Source organism: Amphiprion ocellaris, chromosome 6, assembly GCF_022539595.1.
Source record: "Amphiprion ocellaris isolate individual 3 ecotype Okinawa chromosome 6, ASM2253959v1, whole genome shotgun sequence".
Taxonomy (NCBI): Eukaryota; Metazoa; Chordata; class Actinopteri; family Pomacentridae; genus Amphiprion; species Amphiprion ocellaris.
Genome location: NC_072771.1, coordinates 23,513,405 through 23,533,978, shown reverse-complemented (window position 1 = coordinate 23,533,978; position 20,574 = coordinate 23,513,405). Strand labels below are relative to the sequence as shown.

Genomic DNA, 20,574 nt, shown 5'->3' with positions numbered 1-20,574 from the left:
ATATCTTAAATGTTCCTTTTGAGTAGGAGGAGTTGAAATACGAATGTCTGCAATGTACACTCTATCACGCTTTTAAAAGTTTGACATATTACATTGCATTCAACACACGGCCATAAAATGAAACACACCGACCCTGCGTGACCTGGTTAGCCGTGTCTTTAATGACCAGTAACATGCTCAGGAGCAACGCAGTAGCCGCTCACCTTCCGCTCTCTAGCCTATCTTAATGTGCATAATTACAGGCTAAACTGAGCCAACAAGGGACGAGAGGAAGGCGAGCTATACTTGCATCACCTTCACCGAGAGAGTGACACCTAATGATGGTGAGATGAAGCCTCGTCGAACCACTTGAGCCAATTGGTTCAAGAAAGGGTTCATTTCTTGAAGCTTCACGAGCAGACGAAATCGCCTACTGGCCAGGTGTGTAATCACAGGCAGCTGTATCTGAACCACACGCCCGATGCATTGAATTTTTTGTCTGTTATGGCTGTTGGGAATGACTATGAAATACAAGAAAATGCATGACCAAATAATTTCTGTAGATAAATTATCACATATGTGTATAATAAACTATATTTTCATGTATTCTGTGTGTAAATTTTCCCCAAAATGGTACTATCATATAATGTGGCAGGTTGTGTATTGTTCTTCTGTCACTTTAGGAAAATGGCATGGACTTAAGCAGGTAGAGGACAATGAAAGTGTTTGTGGAACTAGGAAGATCGTACTGAATATGATTGTGTAACTTGGACAACGATGCACAGGAAAGGGGAGATTTTATTCCTTTCATTCAGAAATAACAGTTTCTCAACAGTTTTTGGTTTTAAACGATTCCTTTTTTGACACACGATAAACACCTCACCTTTGAATAAAGTAAGAAACAGTGAAAAATACAGTTCTTGATAAGCAAAGCTAATGCGTCTGTAATGTTAGATTCCGCTTACCTGATTAGAAATTATCAAATCGAAATGTTCCCACACAGGGGAAAACCTCCTCTTCCTAGCTGGCTCCTTCCTAAAACCCATCCTTCTCTCCTCACTCCCCTAAATCTCCAAACTATCTTTCTACTCTCTAAACTCTCCAAACTATATCCAGACTTTATAAACACTATTCAAACTCTCAACTGACCGCAATTCTCTATCAAAAACCCACATTTTGAATGGAGCCTGAGGGGTTTATGTTTCTGTCAAACCTCACGGCAAAATCTGAATCGCTTTCCGAAGCAGTCACGTGGTTCATCCAGGAAGCGAGGCTTCGGAAGTCATGATTTTGGCTCCTCCCCCTAAATGACGCAAACCTCCTTCCGCGCTTCGTGGAAACGCCCCCTCCAATACTCGACACACGCTTCGAAGCCTCGGCACGTCTCCTCACATCACTAGTGACAGCATCACGGCTCCTGTGCAGCAGTCGCTCAAGAGAAATAGAGTATCTCAGACGAGTGGATCAAGGTAAGTTATTGAAAAACTACAAAGATCATTTATTATATCGACGCAGCTACTCGGTGTCCGTAAAAAAATGTGAGGGTAAATCTTGCATGGTGTGACTGAGAGCTCGTGTTTTTAATTCATGTCTTTAACGGGAAGTGAACATGTCAGGGAATGGGACACTCTCGGGGTCATTAATTGCATTGTGAATGAGAATCTTCCCGCGGAACGGGGCTTTCCTCACCTGTGAATGCAAAGCTACGGTGTAATTCACTGCTATTTATATTCACTCCGTTATTTATGCTGTATATATGTAAATAGACTTTTTTTGCACTACCTTTAAGATTTCCTTGCACTGTAAAGGAGAAGCTCTGCAATCTCGTTATACATTGTATAATGACAATAAAGAATATTCTATTCTATTCTAATGCCAGTGTTCCAGTTTAACTGGCGGTCAGGTTAACTGGTGGTATTTGCCCACTCCAGCTGTTCCGTCCACCGATTCGTCACGACCACACCTGGCTGTGGGTGTGAAGATAAAGATAACAGATAAAGAAGACCTCGCCGAAAAACGTTGGCATCACCACTTAATAAAGTCCATGTAAATATCATCTACAGACAGTAAAAAGAAATGTGCTGGCCGGAATAAAAACAAACAAAAATACGTATTTTTCAGGTGCCGTGAGAGGATTCGAAACCACGTAACCCAGCGGTAAGTTTAAAAAGACCTCCGTCTTACTCATCGTGTCACTGATCAGTCTGAAAAATATCCCGCTTCACCCGTACAGATCATTAGCGTTCTGTCAGGCATTTGACACCTGGTGATTGTTCAGGAAACACGCCCAGATTCACTTGTGATAGTCACAACTTCACACAGGTTGCCTGTTTAATAACGAGCCAGAAAACCCACAAGAAGCACGGTTGTGTCGTGTGTTAGTCAGTGGTACACATCCAGAGCAGAACTTCAAGCTTAACTCGTTTTTGTTCACAGAAACACACTCAGACCCACAGCAGCCTCTCACCACAACAACACGCAGCGTAACAGTAGTTTGATTTGCTAAAATGCATCGGACCAAACCGAAACCGCTGTCAAACTGTCAAAATGAGTTAATCGGAAAACACTTCAAACACTTTCAGTAGCCAGCGTCCTCATTTCAGACCACGTTAACCGCTGACAACTAACTCTGGTCAAAGCAAACAATATATTTGTGTGATTTGTGTCTTCCCAAACACCCAAACACAAAATGGTTGGAAAATATACCCATACATTCTTATGTTTTTATGTTTGTGACTTTTAGTTTACACTTTGAAACGTTAGTGAAAAATGTTAAGTAAAGTCACAGTTGTTTATGTAGCACATTTCAAACAATACAGGGTGAGTCACAGTGCTTATCAGTGACTAGAGACATAAGACTGACCCTGCAAATTTACTTAACAAGATTAAATAGTAACGTTAAGTACTGTAATATTACATATTAGCTAATTAAATGTTATAAACTTGGACAAATGACCTAATTAACTTAAAACTAAAATCAAGACCCCACAAAATACATTGAAAACCCATGAGAAAGCTTTTTGATGACAGTGGAGAGGAAGAAGAAGTGGTGAGGTGTGAAGATTCATTGTAATGACGGTCAAACAGATGTGAGCGGTCAAGACTGGAGGGTTTCAGGGAGAAAGAAAATAATAAAGAATGCTGTGCTGTTAAGATTTTGATGGCAAATCATATCTCCAATAGGAAGTACAACAATACAAGATGGCAGGGCAGTATTTTGTGATCCAGAAAGCTTCCTCAACAATGATCTCTAACATGATTGGTAAGTTTCTGACAACCTACAAAGTGTAAACTGTGCTCAATGTCAGCCATGAGAGAGCCTTCAGTTTCTTTCATATTTGTGTCTCACAGAGCTGACCTTCATCTTTCTGCTGTGGTTTGTTCCTGAACTTGCTCTGTGTTCCCCAGTAACAGCAGGTCAGAGATGTCTTCTTTCACTGGTACTATTTTTATGGTCTGAAAAAAGTTCAAATGATATATTTTCTAAATGTGCTACATGATGTTACAGGTGTGAATGGAACTGTGCAGATGTTGTACTGTGAAGGGTGTGCTCCAAATGTGACCAAAGTCTTTTGCAATGATGAGAACCTGCTTGGTCACAGCCACATCCCCAATTGTTCAGGCCCTCCACAACCCAACAGTGTCTGCCAGCAGGATGGCTCGGTATTTGTTTCCACCTCTACCAGTAGTGACTGCCAGTTTGAAGGGGAAAACTACATTGAGACAAAACCATGTCCAGGTACTTACTTTTTTTTTTCTAAAGCCTTCAGTTTTCTGCAATAATTCACACCATCCCTGAGATTTTTCTTTTCATGGCCCAGAAAACAACACATTTATATCATTATCTCTGTTCCAGTGAGATATTTTTTTTTCTAATCATTTATTTGTTTCAGAAGCCTGGGTTACCTCTTATAGCAGTGTATATCCTGTTGTGTACCCTGATTAATATGGGGACATGTAGGCATCTATGTAGGTTTTGTTCACCATCATCTTGTGCTGTTGTTAAATAATGTTCTAAATATTTATATTCTGCTGTCTCCTTTACGTTTTAAACAGAAGTCATCACTATACATATCTGAATCTTTTTTGATGCCCAATAACTGATACTATTTGTAACATTTCTCTTGTTTTCCCACCTAGACCTCAGCTGTTTTGTTCATGGTAAGTTGTTCTGTAAATACACACCTGACATCATGTTGCTCACTGTTATGATGGCGCATTCATGAAAGTTTTTCTCCTACTTTCTTCCAGGTCCCACATCATCATCAAAACTCGGCCCATTCGATCCGAAGGAGGCACCAGAGGACCATACGAAACCTATTGTGCTTGGAGTAGCTGGTAAGTTTTTATTATCATTAGTTGTGATACATTAGTTGTGCATGCATTATATTTTTCCTGCATCTGGAAAAGCCCCCGATGACTTTAGCAGATCATAAATCAACCTGTCACTTCTTTAAACGCATGCTTTTAAGTGTTGTTTGATAAAATAAAAATGGTTTCTTACACCTCTCCTTGCTAAACTAACTTGCTTTTATGATCCCATCCTCTCTCTTCCTGCTTTGCTGATGGCCAAAATATTCTTTCAAATGTTAATAGTCAGTTAGGTGAGATCTATATTTATATTATGGTATTTCAATTATTTTTATTGATGCGCTTCTCTAAAATACTATCTCTTGTTTTCACAGATCAAGTACTACTGCTAGTGCTAGCAGTAGTAGCAGTAGTAGCAGTAGTACTGGTTGCATATTTTTGTAAAAAGGGACGGACCAGACAGTCAAATCTGGAGCAACAAAGGTGACTGAAAAATGTAATTATTCATCTTTGAATGTTTTCATGTATTGCAACATCATTCATATTAATATGAACTTGTTTCAGTGACCCTGGTGAGACTGACGCCCTCAAAATGGAACAAAGACCTGGAGACATTGAGAGGTCAGTGATCCGTAAATATATATACGTACTGTACTAGACCTGTCCAGGGAGTTCCCTGCCGTCACGCTAAGTCAGCTGGGATAGACTCCAGCCCCCTGCGACCCTAATGGCAATTAAGCGGTGTATAGATAATGGATGGACATACTGTACAGATGTTAATGAACTCATTTTAAGACTTCCTTTCATATCTTTAGAGCACCTCCAGCTGTTCCTGGATTGGATGATGACACCTCTCCTTCTCAGTGTGACAGCGGAGTCTAAACGTTAAAGACGTTATTAGGGAAGTAGCCAGTTCTCAATAACATTAATTTCATCTTGATTTGGCCAAAAGCTAAAGTAATATTTTAAATTATGGGACAGTGTCAGACTGAAATTAACTTTTTAATGTCATGTTAAAAATATGAAGTTTAAAGTTTTAAAACTCTGATGCCCAAAGTTACTGCTCTGTGGGTGTTACCAAGATGGCTGCCGAGCAGAGAGATTTGCCGACAAAGACTTTGCTTATACTTATGCTGCTTAATTTTTCTTTGTCTTTCTACATTTCTGCTTTCATTGTGTTCTGATTCTATTGTAAAAAAAATAAATGTGTTATTATGAAACTGGCTGCCATTTATCGTATTGTTCCACCACAAGTAGCCGTATATTATTGTGTCACACACACGAGCTTGAGGATACTAAGATGTGCTGACAAGCTTTTACTTCACCATCCAAAAGTTCAATCTGAACTTGCTTTTAATTTTAGTAAAATAAAATAAAGCACCTCCTTGAAATGAATAGTTTGGAAATGGATATTTGATTTCAAACCTCCCAAACTCTGCTTGTAACTGTTTTACATAACTGTTTTGTTTTATGTTTCATTTACTTTATGTATCACCAGTTTAATTTACATTCTAATTAGTTTACCTAAGAGATTATCTTAATTAAAAAGGACATTTTAGTTTTTTTTATTCAACCAACTACGATATAAAATCTTGTCTGTTAGCATACCTTGTTATTAATTTATTTCTCAATGAACTCTCCTAGATAAATAAAGATTGAATAAATGCTTAATGGGATTACCAAATATCATACCGTGCAACAAGGAACAAAGATGAAAATTTAAATATTTAGAATATTTGGAGCGCGATAACAGAGATAGAATAAACAGAGATGAGATGTCCTCCTGAAGAACATCCGTTTTCTTTTAAAATACATATTGAATATCAATATAATATGTACACAAGAACTACCCTCCGTCCTCGACCCAGGGAAGAAACTCTTATTGAAGAAACAAGCTGTTATCCTCATGACTCACCTCATGAGTCCTTTTCATTTACACAAACCTGTTACTTCAACACAGCTGTTACAGTGCATATAAAAAGTATTGACCACCTTTGAAAGCTGTCTTTTTTAATTGCTGTTCAACTGTATATAATGGTCATCACAATTTGACTTTTACTGTCAAGATTAGAGTCAATGATTTTCAATGCTGTAACCTTGCTAATGTTAGATTGCTGATAAATGATGTGCACTGTCATCCAATACAGTAACACAATAGCTAATCAGCAGTAAAAAAAATAGAAATGCACATACACTCGCTGTCCAAAACACTAACTACCTGAGCTAATACCATTATGTTACATTAGCTTGATGTAGAACTACATAGCTAGCATGAATTCTTTCTTGAAGGAGGCAACTTACCAGAGTTCACATTATTGTCATACTAACGTTGTTTACTGAAATGAATCTTTACTGATGTTGGACAAACCTGTCGGGTTTGTTCAGAGGCCGTGTTGGAGTCACTCGTCATCTTCATATAAAGTAGTAAATTGAATGGATAGTTGTACTAGGCTGTCACTGATCTGTTCTGACTACATACTGGTTTGGGATCAGTCATGCTTTCATTAAAGAATGTGTTCAGTATGAACACAAAGGACATTTAGAGTGAACAGCCTGACACTTCTGGCCAAATTTTCATCCATTCATCCAAATGAGCACCCCTTTGAAACCCCTTTTCTCAATTTCTCCAAGGAAACTTGTGGACAGTTGTTTTAGAACTTTAAAAATAATCAAAGGAAAAAAAATACAAAGTCCCTCTAAAGAGCTCATAATATTGATGACCTCTAGAACAAATATAGAGGAACACAAATGCTTCTTAAATGTATTTTTGTCTCTCTGTTGTATTTTATGAAACATTATTTCATAATTTAATTTTTTCTTATTTAATGCATCTTGTAGGTTACAGGATTGTTACTGTTACAATCTGTATGCCTGGATGGTCGTACATGCTCAAATTAAGGCTCTTTTTATGTCTTTTTTCTTTTTTTTTTTTGCTTTAAAATTCCTCGATATACACTGGTGGGCAGATCAGCAGGTAGATAATCAGCATGTGTGACCTGATATGACAAAGCAGAACTACCCGTCTGCATGATGTACTGAATGCAGTAACATCCTCAACATTTCTAGGAGAAACAGCCCACGTCTCTGCTCAGTGGTGGTACAGTGCAGGGGATTTCCAAGATGCATTCTGTATAAAAGAATGTAGAAATCCAACCAATGAAGATGTTCCCACGCACATTAACTGCATGACAAAAATGAAGAAATTAGCATCCAGTCATGCTCTGTTGCATGTAAAAAATACTCATTTTGTTTCAAGATGACAAGAAGATGCTCTGATTTGAAAGGTTTGTTGTTGGTGTGAACATGGCAGGAGGTTCAGGTACAAAGACTCCTAAACTGGCTAGTGTTTCAATAGCGATTGATCAAAGGATGGAAATTGTGGTTGCTATTTTACATTTGATGACTCTAATACAGAGAAACAGAAGAGCAATGGTTCCTCGGTTGACTGAGAATGTTCATGCAGGGCGTGATCTGACTGTCAGCAAGAACAAGTTACCTAGAGAGTGTTATTGTAGCAGTGTAGCAATGCATGAAGCCCTCATAACAAAGACAAATGAATAGCTGAGAGTTGAGTGATACGAAAAGAACATACTGATCTACAGTGATGTGGTAGAAAAGACAAATAGTCAGATGAGTAATTCATCATATTCCGCTGGTGAGGACATATATGTGTGCAGTAGTTACAACAAGATAGCAGTACAGGTTTGCATATTTGACCCCTACAGTAAGGGGGTCCTGTATAAAGCCTCCTACATCATAATTAAGCCTTATTATTCTGTTTACTATGCAGCAGTTTGCTGCCAAGGCTTAGCTTCACTTGTCCCCTTGGAGGGAAGAGTCACTGCAAATCATTACAAAGTTATTCTGTGCGATCGCCTTTATCCTGCAGTGAAATATTCCTATCCTGATGGTAGCGGTTTCTTCAAGGATATCAATGCTTCCACCCTTGGACATTAGGGCTCACTGAATGGTTTGATGAAAATGATGTGAATCACAGGCCATGGCCTTCAGTTACCAGATCTCAACCCAGTTTACCAAGCATGTCTATGGGGTATGAATTAGCATCTAACTATGAAACAATGCTGCAATAAAATGACTTGAAAATTATCACAGAGGTACTTGGGAACATTTTGGAACATCAACCAAGGGGTACCAACAATTTTCTCCATGATATATATATATATATATATATATATATATATATATATATATATATATATATATATATATATATATATATACATATTCATCAAACTGTTTTGACACTTTGGACGAGGAGAAAACGGGACAGAACAAGTGCAAGGGTAATGAGCAGTTCAGCAGACAGTTGAACTGCTATGAGGTCATGAGTAAGGGACTGACAGAGTCAGACCAGTTAAACCAGATCACTTCAGAGTTGGACTGTGAGGACCTATCAGCAGATGACTTGAACCAGACTCTTTTCAGAGAACCGAACAGACCTGACGGAGATAATGAGCAGGACAGTTTAGTGACACAATTTGACTCAGATTCCTCACCTATGTTAGATGCTCTTTCAGGTGATACTAATTCTCTGTTGTCTGCAGTAGATACTGATGTTGATACAAAGACCAAGTCAGTTCCAGTAGACCAGTTCATGTCTTAGATACCCAGGTGTCTCGGGTAGCCAGACTTGACTTTAGAAGTATGAAAAACTTTTTGCAGAAGGTCTCAGTCTCAGGGACAATGTTAGTATTGTACAGATTAATATGAAATATGTTAAGGTGTTTGAGTGTGGCAGGGAGTTTGTATGGTGTAACTGGCATCATATTAATCTAAGAGGGATGGAGCCCCGATCAACCTTATGTTTTCTTCTTGTTTTAATAAGTAGCTTATTCAGCTGGAGGTAAAGCTTAGAGCTTTCAGTAAACCCATGCCAAGTTTTAATTGTATTGAAATTGTCCCAATGTTGTGATTGAGTTATTTGCATGTGCAGTCTAGATTTTGGCGAATTCTAGGAGGAGTGGATGTAACGGGTATGTTAAAAAAATAATTTCACCCAAAATCCCCCCTGGTATTAGTTTATTGTGTATCTATTCTTTTTTGGGGAGCTTTTTTTATGTTTGCTGACCTTTACACTTTGTGATGTCACTTCCTCTCTGTTCACGCTCCTATCCTGAGAAGGTCCATGGTTAGTGAACAGAGAAGGCTTTCCGTTTGTAGCTTCAAATACAGAAAGAACACTAGAATGTGGTTTAAAGCCTGTCTTATTATTATGACTCATTTTGTTTATTATCTGAAATTTATGTTGTTATTTTTAGTAGAGTACAGCAGTTTAGTGAGGACTTTTCTTATCTCCTTTTCAGAGTGGCTAATGTGAGAATGCATGGTTGCTGTACCGCTGTAACGCATTTTATTTTTACCAGGTATGTGAGCTCCCTCTCGGTTTTTTTTTTTTTTTGGTGTCTTTTGTGTATATTTTGTGTATATTGTTTAATCGTTTTCATAGTTCTATCTCATTGTTAGCATTGTGTTCTCTGTTTGTTTTATTTGTTATACTTATTAAGACAGTCCGTGGTCCTGATGGGAATAGAACGGCTAATGTGAGACTGCATGGTTGCTGTACCTAACACATTTTATTCTTACCCGAAAATAAATCAGCTGGCATTCAACAAGGTGGTCTGCTCTCATCATTCCCCCCACCCAACACACAACACAGAGACAGAGTTAGACCAGACCAGCCACACTAGCAAGGACCACACCATTGATCTGAAGCTTGATTGTTCATTGAATGCAAAGGATCATTATGTTTGATGATGACTGAGATGAGGTGATGTGGTGTGAGGGAAAAACTTAGTCGGAGATCAGCAGCAGCTCTCAGGCCAGCGGACCCCCTAGAAAAAGGAGAAAACAGGAAACGGAGGCAGAAGTATAGGGAGGGTGGTTGGGGCGAGTAGGGTGTGTCTGCAGAGCGTGAGGACTGTCAGGGCTGTACCGAGAGGACTGCACTTCTACAACAACAACAGAAGCTTTTGGAGAGGTCACTTTCTTTTTTGTTTAAAGTTTTTCTTGAAGACTAACCTCCTGGAATTCAAACTCCTGATTTGTGACAATGGAAAGTGTATACTCTAACAGATCTCAACATCACAAAAAATATAATGAAAAGACTATGACAAACTTACTTTCACTGTTTAACATTTTTCACAGCAGACATTTAGACTCGTCACGGGTGGAATAACTGATGAATTGAGGTCCATAAAAGTTCTTAGTAAACTATGACAGAGAACCAGTAGAACAACAGCAGCAGCTCTAAGAGGAATCTAGCATTAATATACCTCTGATTTAAATTGGAACCAGTTCAAATACCTGCAACTTTATTAACATCATTAAAACTATTAAACTATTTGTATTAGACATTCACACTGAAGGTTGTTGCTGCTTAATGTAGTTGACAGACAGAGATCACTACAACATGCTCTTACCACCTCATGAAGGATCAATTAATAAGCTGACTGGAGATAATTATTATCATATGAAGCTGACCAAAATCTGGCTATGACTCAACTAAACCCATCAGCAAACAAGAGTTGGTTTTACAGCAGCTGTCACCATACAAAAGTGATCTTTGCACTGCTTAATGACGAGTTCTAACACAGTTTATTTCTCACAGCTTGTTAGATTACCAGCTTTGCATGAAAGCAGCAGATAAGTTTATACAAAACAATAAAATGTCTATTTGTTTTATTTATTAAAACGATTCACAGTTGGTACTCGCGTCCTGACCGTCTTCCATCCGGGTGAAAAGCGCTGCTACTAAGTCACAACCAAATTCATCAGGAAACACAAACACCGGGCGCTGGAGGCGGCGTGCGGATCTGCAGACACTCACGAGAGGCGAATGACTGGCAGAGCGGTATGTGTGAGTACGAGAGAGAGGTGTGGTCATCAATCACAGCCACCCCCTTATCACCACTTATAAAGAAACAAACGGAGGTGTGGCGGCGACAACTGCAAAGCTGTGTGAAGTTTATTAAAACGCCAACGTTTCTGTACGACACTTAGCGAGCGTGACCGGCGGAAGGAAATAAAACATCTGAGAAGCGCACCGGATAAAGGTAAGCCATTCAGAAATTCCTTCGCTGATCGTTTATTATGTCGACATCTATAACATAGTCTGCTGACCGTTTGATCTTCAAACCAGACGTGACGCTGCTCCGCGATGTCTTAAAACTTAAGGCGAAACTTTACTTTTGTGCAGGCAATGTGGCTGGAATCTTATGTTTTGATATCGTAATGGCCTATGTGAAAATGTCAAATCAAATGATCAAACTAAACACAGATTTGGTTCACTGACAACACTTAGTGCAGATAATAAGCGGCACAGTCCTCTGCGCCAAACCACATGTGTACACGGTGCTCCAGACTGAGACCATAAATAGCCGCATATTGAAGTTTTTGAGTGTGCGAGGACTTGCGGTTGTCACCTGATCGCATTTGTGCGTGTGACAGTTAACTTCATATGTTTCCCCTCGACCGGTGCAGGCAGCTACTGTGTTGGATTGTTGTTGAAAGTCATACTTTTTCCTCCTCGTGTCTCAGTCAGTCTACTGGTAACAAGTGAACAATAGGTGTGGATGCTGTACCAGAGCAAGGGTGTGGAGGATGGAGGAGAGCTGCCAAATTCTGGGCCAGAATCGAGCCCTCGCATACCATACTGCGGTATATTTCCATGATATCATTAGGCTACAACAAAGCCAGATTGTTTTTTTTTGTTTTTTTTTACATGTAGCATCCAGTTTCTCTTTCAATAACATGCAATGTCTAAATGGTTAAAAATAAGTTAAGTCACAGTTGTTTATGCAGCACATTTAAAACAACAGACGGTTAGTCAGTGCTTATCAGTGACTAGAGAGTCCTGCAAATTCACTTAACAAGATTAAATACTAAGGATAAGTTATTACAATCTAATAATCAACCTTACTAACTAAATGCTAAGCCCAGGAAACTCACAATATGATATAACCAAAAGCAAATTACCTGGTTAATTTAAAAACTGACGTGAAGACCCTACAAAATTATTTCTGGAAAACCCAACTAGTCCAAAGATTCATGATGACAAAGCATATTGATGACAGTTCAGGAGGAACTCCCCCCGTCAGTTCAACAGATCAACAGATCTTTTTAGTATCTTTGAGGAGAACCACACCTGTTGCGGGAAAAATTTGCTCCAGGCTGTAGGTGATGTACTTATCAAGGTACTGGCTATACAGCCTAACAATAGGAACTGTCATCATCTTCTCTGTAACTGACAAAAATGCAGTTATTTGGCTTTTGCTGATGTGTAACTATTGTGATTAAGACATATTTAGAAAACATGCTTTAGTGTACAAGACTGACGAGCATGAAGCAGTAATGTCTGGTGCACCGTAAGGGGAACACCGGCAGGGCAAGCAAGTGAGTCACTGTGTTTTGGAATCTTATGTGTGGTGGTGTGAAGCAAGAGGGAAGACAATTCATGTGATTCCAGAAAGTGATACTAATAATAGGTTTTTCAGACCATATGAGAACATAAAAACAGTTCTCACCAAAAAAGTCTGAATTGAAATTAGAGTAGAGATATCAGAGGGAAAAAAAGGGAAGAGCAGGAAGTGGTGAGGTGTGAAGATTCATTGTAATGACGGTCAAACAGATGTGAGTGGTAAAGACTGGAGGGTTTCAGGGAGAAAGAAAATAATAAAGAATTCTGTGCTGTTAAGATTCTGATCTCAAATCACATCTCCAATAGGAAGTACAACAGTACAAGATGGCAGGACCTGTGCAGATGTTCTACTGTGAAGGGTGTGCTCCAGAGGTCACCAAAGTCTTATGCAATGATGAGATCCTGCTTGGTCACAGCCACATCCCCAATTGCTCAGGCCCTCCACAACCCAGCAGTGTCTGCCAGCGTGATGGCTCGGTATTTCTGTCCACCTCTACCAGTAGTGACTGCCAGTTTGAAGGGGAAAACTACATTGACACGAAAAAATGTCCAGGTATTTATTTTTTCTTCTAAAGCCCTCAGCAATAATTCACACCAACCCTAAATTTAGATTTTTCTTTTCATGGCCCAGAAAACAACACATTTATATCATTATCTCTGTTCCAGTGAGATATTTTTTTTTCTAATCATTTATTTGTTTCAGAAACCTGGGTTACCTCTTATAGTCGTGTTGAAAAACCTGTATATCCTGTTGTGTGCCCTGATTAATATGGGGGACATGTAGATATCTCTGTAGGTTTTCTTCACCATTATCCATGTGCTGTTGTTTAATAATGTTCTAAGTATTTATATTCTGCTGCCTCCTTTACTTTTTCAACAGAAGTCATCACATTATACATATCTGAATCTTTTTTGATGCCCAATAACTGATACTATTTGTAACATTTCTCTTGTTTTCCCACCTAGACCTCAGCTGTTTTTTTCATGGTAAGTTGTTCTGTAAATACACACCTTATATCATATTGCTCACTGTTGTGATGGCGCATTCATGGGAGTTTTTCTCCTACATCTTCCAGATCCCACATCATCATCAAAAGTCGACCCGTTCGATCCACAGGAGGCAACAGAGGACCATACAAAACATATTGTGATTGGAGTAGTTGGTAACTTTTCATTAGCATTAGTTGTGATACATTAGTTGTGCATGCACCATATTTTTCCTGCATGTGGAAAAGCACCTGATGACTTCAGTTAATCATAAATCAACCTGTCACTTCTTTAAATGCATACTTTCCACTAAGTATTGTTTGATAAAATAAATATGGCTTCTTGCTACTGAACTAACTCATTTGTACTACACCACACTGACGTGCACAGTCAGTTGGGTAAGATTTATCTATATTATTATCTATATCATGGTGTTTCAATTATTTTTATTGATGTGCTTCTCTAAAATGTTTGTTTTCACAGGTTTAGTACTTCTGCTACTGCTAATCTTAGGTCTGATTGCATATTTTCGTAAAAAGAGACAGACCAGACGGCTGAATCAGGAGCAACAAAGGTGACTGAAAAATATAATTATTCATCTTTGAATGTTTTCATGTAATGCAACATCATTTACATTAATATGAACTTGTTTCAGTGACCCTGGTGAGACTGAAGCCCTAAAAATGGAACAAAGATCTGGAGGCACTGAGAGGTCAGTGATCATTAAATATATATACATACTGTACAAATGTTAATGCACTCATTTTAAGACTTCTTTTCATATCTTTAGAGCACCTAAAACTGATCCTGGATTGAATGATGACACCTCTCCTTCTCAGTGTGACAACAGAGTCTAAACCTGAGAAGTTGTTAGGGAAACAATTCTTCCTGAAACACATCCTGCCTTTTTCTCCAAAAAGTCCATCGCCTGCTTTGAAATGACCAAACTGGAAAATATCCTGCCAGTTGTGTTTTTGCATGAACTCAGTCACTGTCTCATGAAACGCACAGTAGGAGACATGCTTTTTAAAATTTAGTTTGGGGAAAAGTCACCAAAATTTTTAAACGATTTTATATATTTAACAGTTGATTCTGTACGTGCAGATTTTATGCACCAGTGACCTCTCACACTGCAGTTATGGCTGTCTACCCATACATTTAGATAGATCTGTAAGAAGTGTCTCCCTTTAACCAAATAGTTACCTGACAATTCTCCATGAGCGATACAGATTCTCCATGGGGGAGTGTCCCACGTTACCAACCTTCAAAACTCACCTTAAACAGTGAACCAGATGTAAATTAGCATTGTTGTTATAATCTGGTTATATTTACGTCTCTTACTGTCTAAATAGACGTTCATTAATGTGCACTGTCCCTATCAAATATAGAAATAAATAAATTCTCAGCTGAGGGAATATGTTCTATCTGAGAACTTGTTGAGCTGTACTTTACTAATGTTACTTAATAAAGACGTGTAGTATCATGTTGCCATGGAACCTGACATGTATTCAGCTGGTCATGCAGAAATCGCATAAATATGTTTTTATGTCTATTCCTGATTTGCTTCCAAGATCATTTTATACTGCTCTTGCTGTGTATTCTTTTATTGGTATTTATTGCAGAGAATATTCAAACAATGACATTAATTTAATCTTGATTTGGAAAAAAAACTAGAAACAAGTGGCTGCACTGATCTGTACAATAAATATGATATATGCACAATTAACGGTTTTCTGCCAGGATTCCTCTCAACAATGACTTTGCTTATATTTGTGCAGCTTAATTTCTCTTTTTACATTTTTTCTTTCATTTGTTCCAATTGTATTATGCAAAATATACGTTATTATGAAACTGGTTGCCTTTTATTACATTGCTCCACCACAGTACTATATTATATTATTATATTCATTTGCATTCCAATTATTTTACCTAACAGATTATCTTAATGTAACATGGCATTGTAAAGTTTTTTTTAAACAATTGTGGTAAAGTGTCTTCTCTGTCATAACATCTTGTTATTTGACAAATTAAAGGCTCTTTGCAGGTATTTTGAGAGTTGTCTCCTGTGAGCTATGTCTGATGAAAAGTTATATTTGCTGTAGATAACAGATACACATATAGGTGGGATTATTTTTATAGCAGTTTAATTATTACCACCTAATTTAAAATTGATGTTCCTTTAAGAAATAACAGCTTCAGAGATTATAACTTTAATATGGCTTTATTGTGATTGATAATTGCATTCCTTGAGTAAACATAAGGTAAAATGACCAGCCACCAGGGATGCTTCGCCTACACCTAAAATACAGAAAGAAGTCAAGCTAGCTAGGTAGTACTACATCAAGCTAATGTAGCACAACATTAGCAGCTCTGCTAGTTAGCCTTTTAGACAGCTAATGATATATATAATTTTTATTTCTAGTTAGCTATTATGTTGCTGAATTTTATGAATGTGTACATCATTTAAAATCATTTTACACATTAGAAAGTATTTGCCATTTTTGTTGAAATTAATGGTTTTATTTATTTCCACATTTTGATGTAGCTCTCAATGTCAGCATAATTGTTAGGCAATGCATAGAAAAAAATGGTATTTTAAAAAAGCAGTTTAAGAATGGTTAACTTTAAAATTGTCACTCCTACGAGAAATTAGAGTTACAGAGAACATAACTTTACTATGAGTGTGTTACCACTGATAACTTGATAATTTGTTACAGTTTCACATACTACAAACTAAGTGTTTACAATCTTTGTTAAAATTAATGGATTTATTTATTTCCACATTTTGATGTATCTCTCACTTATTGTCAATATAACTGTTAGGTTTTGTTGACGCAGAGCAAAAAAAGTGGAGCTGAATAAAATAGCTGAGACTCCTGCAATTTTCCTCTCCTGTTCTTCAGCCTCCACAACTGTGGGATCACAGGAGTGCTACAATAAAATATAAATAAATAAATAAGGAAATAAATGTGTAAATATAAAGAGAAAGAAATAAATGTGGATATAAATGTGGAAATATAAAGAGAAATAAATAAATGTGGAAATATAAAGAGAAATAAATAAATGTGGAAATATAAAGATAAATAAATAAATAAATGTGGAAATATAAAGAGAAATAAATAAATACATAAAAAGGAAAATTTTGTCTTTGCTTTTCCCTTTTCTCTTTTTTTTTCGATTTTGTCATTGTCTTTTCCGTTTTGCATTTGCCTTTTCCTTTTGGCACTCCTCAGTCCACCAAGTAAAAACAATGACAATAGACTCTGCTTTCATTTGGTGGACTGAGCTGTCAATCAAATGGCTCTGGGCGGGGCTTTCTGTCCAGGGTGGGTAGTCGTAACTGATCACAGGATTCCTTCCTGACGGCAGCTCCTAGCATGGCTGAAGTCAAGTGATGGCACCGTGTCGCTTCGGCTGATTCTACCAGCAGACACTGAAAGGGCTCTGATAGTTTGGTAAGTTAATGTTTATTTTCTTATTGGTGCCGGTTTTAATGCACTTCATATACACCTGTAGTGTCAGATATAATGTGTTCCATACACTCCGGATGTCGATGGAGTTTATTTCTGTGTGTGGGTTGACCAGAGAAGAGAGTTAGCATCCAGTAAATATTAGCTTTAATGTGAATTAGCGATGCTAACCGAGCTAGCTGCTCAGTAGTAGCCTGATTAAAGCTAACGTAGCATTAAGCTAACGATGTTTGTGTTGTGTTTCATGTAAACAGCTGAAGTGTGTTGTGTTAGTGTAATGTGGTACATTTAGTTAATAAAACTGTCAATGGAGACGCTGGTTCACATTAAAGTAACGTTTAGAAAACCTAAATGTGATTAAAACAGTGAGGTTAAGGTTCTGTGTTGTCAGTAGTCCTGAATATCTGCTGAGTCTCTGAAGTTAAACTGGAGAAAACAGTAAATCTGCTGTCTAGTCATTAACATTGTTTAATGACTGATTCACATGTTGTAGTACGTATTCCTGCAGTGTAGACTGGAAAAATAAACTCCCAGAATATGGTCAAAGTAATGATGAACACTACAGTTATTAGATTTATTGTTCCAGCAGTTGGACTGAAAGAACCTTGTAGATCTTTTTCTCAATGTTATTGTCTTTTCCTTCCAGCCTTGGTCTGGATCATTGGGAACATCTGCTCTGATGGACTGAGAACTACAGTGAACATGAACATCCAGCTGTGGTTGTTTGAAGTCTTTTCACCTTCATCATTGTGAGGAAGAGCAGCACTGATGTCCTCCTCATCCTTCCAGTAATAACAATAATTCTGCAGATTCAGCACCTCTCTTCATAATACAACTTGTCTTGTGACTGTTCAGTATTTACACTTTACTGTCAGCAACACGTTGTTTATTTCATCCATTTATTTCATGTGTTTACACATCTTTACAGTTCACAATTGTTAAATAATGTAGTTTTTAAATGTGCAATAAAGGTAATAATGAAGCTCCTGCCCTGAATGTGTTGATGTTTTAATGCTGCATATTTGCTATAAATAACATGGACTTTTTATATTGTATTTCTGCTCCAACAGCAGAGATGCAGTTAAAGGTGATAAATAGAACCTGTGAATACTAAGAACAGAGAATAATAAACTGCTGAGAGTTGGTCTGTCCTTCTGTAACTGAAAGTTAAACAGGAAGTGGTTCACTGAGGATGTCGTCCATTCAGTCTCCTTCTTCACAACCAGATGAGGTTTTTCTTCTGTTGGCTTCACTCAGAAGATCCTCACAGTGAACATGAGACACCTGAGATGAAGAGAGATGTCACAGTATCAGCATCAACAGCAGAGGTTCGTCATTACTTTGATCATATTCTGGGAGTTTATTTTTCCAATCTACACTGCAGGAATACGTACTACAACATGTGAATCAGTCATTAAACAATGTTAATGACTAGACAGCAGATTTACTGTTTTCTCCAGTTTAACTTCAGAGACTCAGCAGATATTCAGGACTACTGACAACACAGAACCTTAACCTCACTGTTTTAATCACATTTAGGTTTTCTAAACGCTACATTAATGTGAACCAGCGTCTCCACTGACAGTTTTATTAACTAAATGTACCACATTACACTAACACAACACACTTCAGCTGTTTACATGAAACACAACACAAACATCGTTAGCTTAATGCTACGTTAGCTTTAATCAGGCTACTACTGAGCAGCTAGCTCGGTTAGCATCGCTAATTCACATTAAAGCTAATATTTACTGGATGCTAACTCTCTTCTCTGGTCAACCCACACACAGAAATAAACTCCATCGACATCCGGAGTGTATGGAACACATTATATCTGACACTACAGGTGTATATGAAGTGCATTAAAACCGGCACCAATAAGAAAATAAACATTAACTTACCAAACTATCAGAGCCCTTTCAGTGTCTGCTGGTAGAATCAGCCGAAGCGACACGGTGCCATCACTTGACTTCAGCCATGCTAGGAGCTGCCGTCAGGAAGGAATCCTGTGATCAGGTACGACTACCCACCCTGGACAGAAAGCCCCGCCCAGAGCCATTTGATTGACAGCTCAGTCCACCAAATGAAAGCAGAGTCTATTGTCATTGTTTTTACTTGGTGGACTGAGGAGTGCCAAAAGGAAAAGGCAAATGCAAAACGAAAAAGACAATGACAAAATCGAAACAAAAAGAGAAAAGGGAAAAGCAAAGACAAAATTTTCCTTTTTATGTATTTATTTATTTCTCTTTATATTTCCACATTTATTTATTTATTTCTCTTTATATTTCCACATTTATATTTCCACATTTATTTATTTCTCTTTATATTTCCACATTTATTTCCTCATTTATTTATTTATTTCTCTTTATATTTCCACATTTATTTCCACATTTATTTATTTCTCTTTATATTTCCACATTTATATCCACATTTATTTATTTCTCTTTATATTTCCACATTTATATCCACATTTATTTATTTCTCTTTATATTTCCACATTTATTTCCACATTTATTTATTTATTTCTCTTTATATTTACATATTTACATATTTATTTCCTTATTTATTTATTTATTTATTTATTTATTTATTTATTTATATTTTATTGTGGCATTCCTGTGATTCCACACTTCTTCCCACCTTGTTATCGACGCACCAACTTCAGTTCATCAAATTAGTGTGTTTTTTGCTGCTGGACAGACCTGTGGAGGCAGCAGAGGGCGTGCTGGAGTCGCTTTTCCTCCTCGTATCCAGTGGTGCACTGAGTGGATGGTTGTAGGGAGAAAGAGGCAGGGCAGGGACAGACACGGGGCTTCTCGCTGCTCTCAGCAGAGGAGTGACTTCTTGTTGGAGACGAACGCTGCGTACATTTCTCTGAACCGCCTTCACTTGTCGGCTGGGGATCGTCCGCTTCAGGAACCAGGGCTCTGTGTGAGGACTGCAGCACAGGACAGCACTATTTCTACAAGAATAACAAGACGATCACTGTGAGTTTGCTGCATCACGCGGTAGATGTTTGGTAAAGATCTGTGAAATAGTCTAAGTAGTGACACAGGCATTCGCTGTACTGGTGTCAGCTCTCAGGTGTTGCCGCGACAGGTGAAAAAAACTGCAGGTGTGTGCTTACAACTGAACCAAATCATCCAGATTCTCAGTTTATAGTACGATGCCAAGGTGTCATTCTGGGGAAATAACTGACCTGATCTTCTCATAGACACGGAATGTCTCCACAAAAGAGATTATTTTTATATATTTTGATTATAAGTGAAGATTCTGTGTTGTTTTGTTGAGATGAATTTGATCCTCAAACTGTAAATTGAATTCTTCTTGTTGCTGTTTAAGCCTGTAGTGTGGTTACTCTACTGGACTCCAGTGTGAAGCTGTTGGACA

The 20,574-nt window shown here is 37.9% G+C and overlaps 2 protein-coding genes and 2 long non-coding RNA genes across 8 annotated transcripts in view; 3 read left to right on the top strand and 1 right to left on the bottom strand.

The window, feature by feature from the left end:
• Positions 1–1,171: 1,171 nt before the first annotated feature.
• Positions 1,172–15,761, top strand: LOC111576027 (uncharacterized). Of its 5 annotated transcripts, none has more exons than XM_035953457.2 (10): positions 1,293–1,448; positions 2,101–2,136; positions 3,163–3,241; positions 3,331–3,396; positions 3,488–3,718; positions 4,120–4,140; positions 4,231–4,317; positions 4,665–4,773; positions 4,855–4,911; positions 5,106–5,513. In XM_035953457.2, exons 3-10 carry the CDS (start codon positions 3,181–3,183, stop codon positions 5,170–5,172), a joined length of 699 nt encoding a protein of 232 aa, XP_035809350.2. In that variant the 5' UTR covers positions 1,293–1,448; positions 2,101–2,136; positions 3,163–3,180; the 3' UTR covers positions 5,173–5,513. The 5 variants fall into 5 exon arrangements, with proteins under 5 accessions (XP_023137285.2, XP_035809350.2, XP_054867579.1 ...); XM_055011604.1 differs by lacking the exon at positions 1,293–1,448 and adding an exon at positions 1,458–1,997; XM_055011605.1 differs by lacking the exon at positions 1,293–1,448 and adding an exon at positions 1,458–2,025.
• Positions 15,762–16,983: 1,222 nt separating this feature from the next.
• Positions 16,984–18,171, top strand: LOC129349173 (uncharacterized). The gene is made up of 2 exons (XR_008602071.1): positions 16,984–17,169; positions 17,831–18,171. It is a non-coding gene; the product is annotated as an uncharacterized LOC129349173 (long non-coding RNA).
• A 5-nt stretch (positions 18,172–18,176) lies between these two features.
• LOC129349174 (uncharacterized) lies at positions 18,177–19,283 on the bottom strand. The gene is made up of 2 exons (XR_008602072.1): positions 19,086–19,283; positions 18,177–18,468 (listed from the first exon to the last, which is right to left on the bottom strand). It is a non-coding gene; the product is annotated as an uncharacterized LOC129349174 (long non-coding RNA).
• A 719-nt stretch (positions 19,284–20,002) lies between these two features.
• Positions 20,003–20,574, top strand: part of pip5k1bb (phosphatidylinositol-4-phosphate 5-kinase, type I, beta b) — a 39,073-nt gene continuing 38,501 nt past the window's right edge. The window contains exon 1 of the mRNA XM_023281487.3: positions 20,003–20,171. The gene's annotated coding sequence lies outside the window, so the exon portion shown is untranslated. The remainder of the gene's footprint in view (positions 20,172–20,574) is intronic.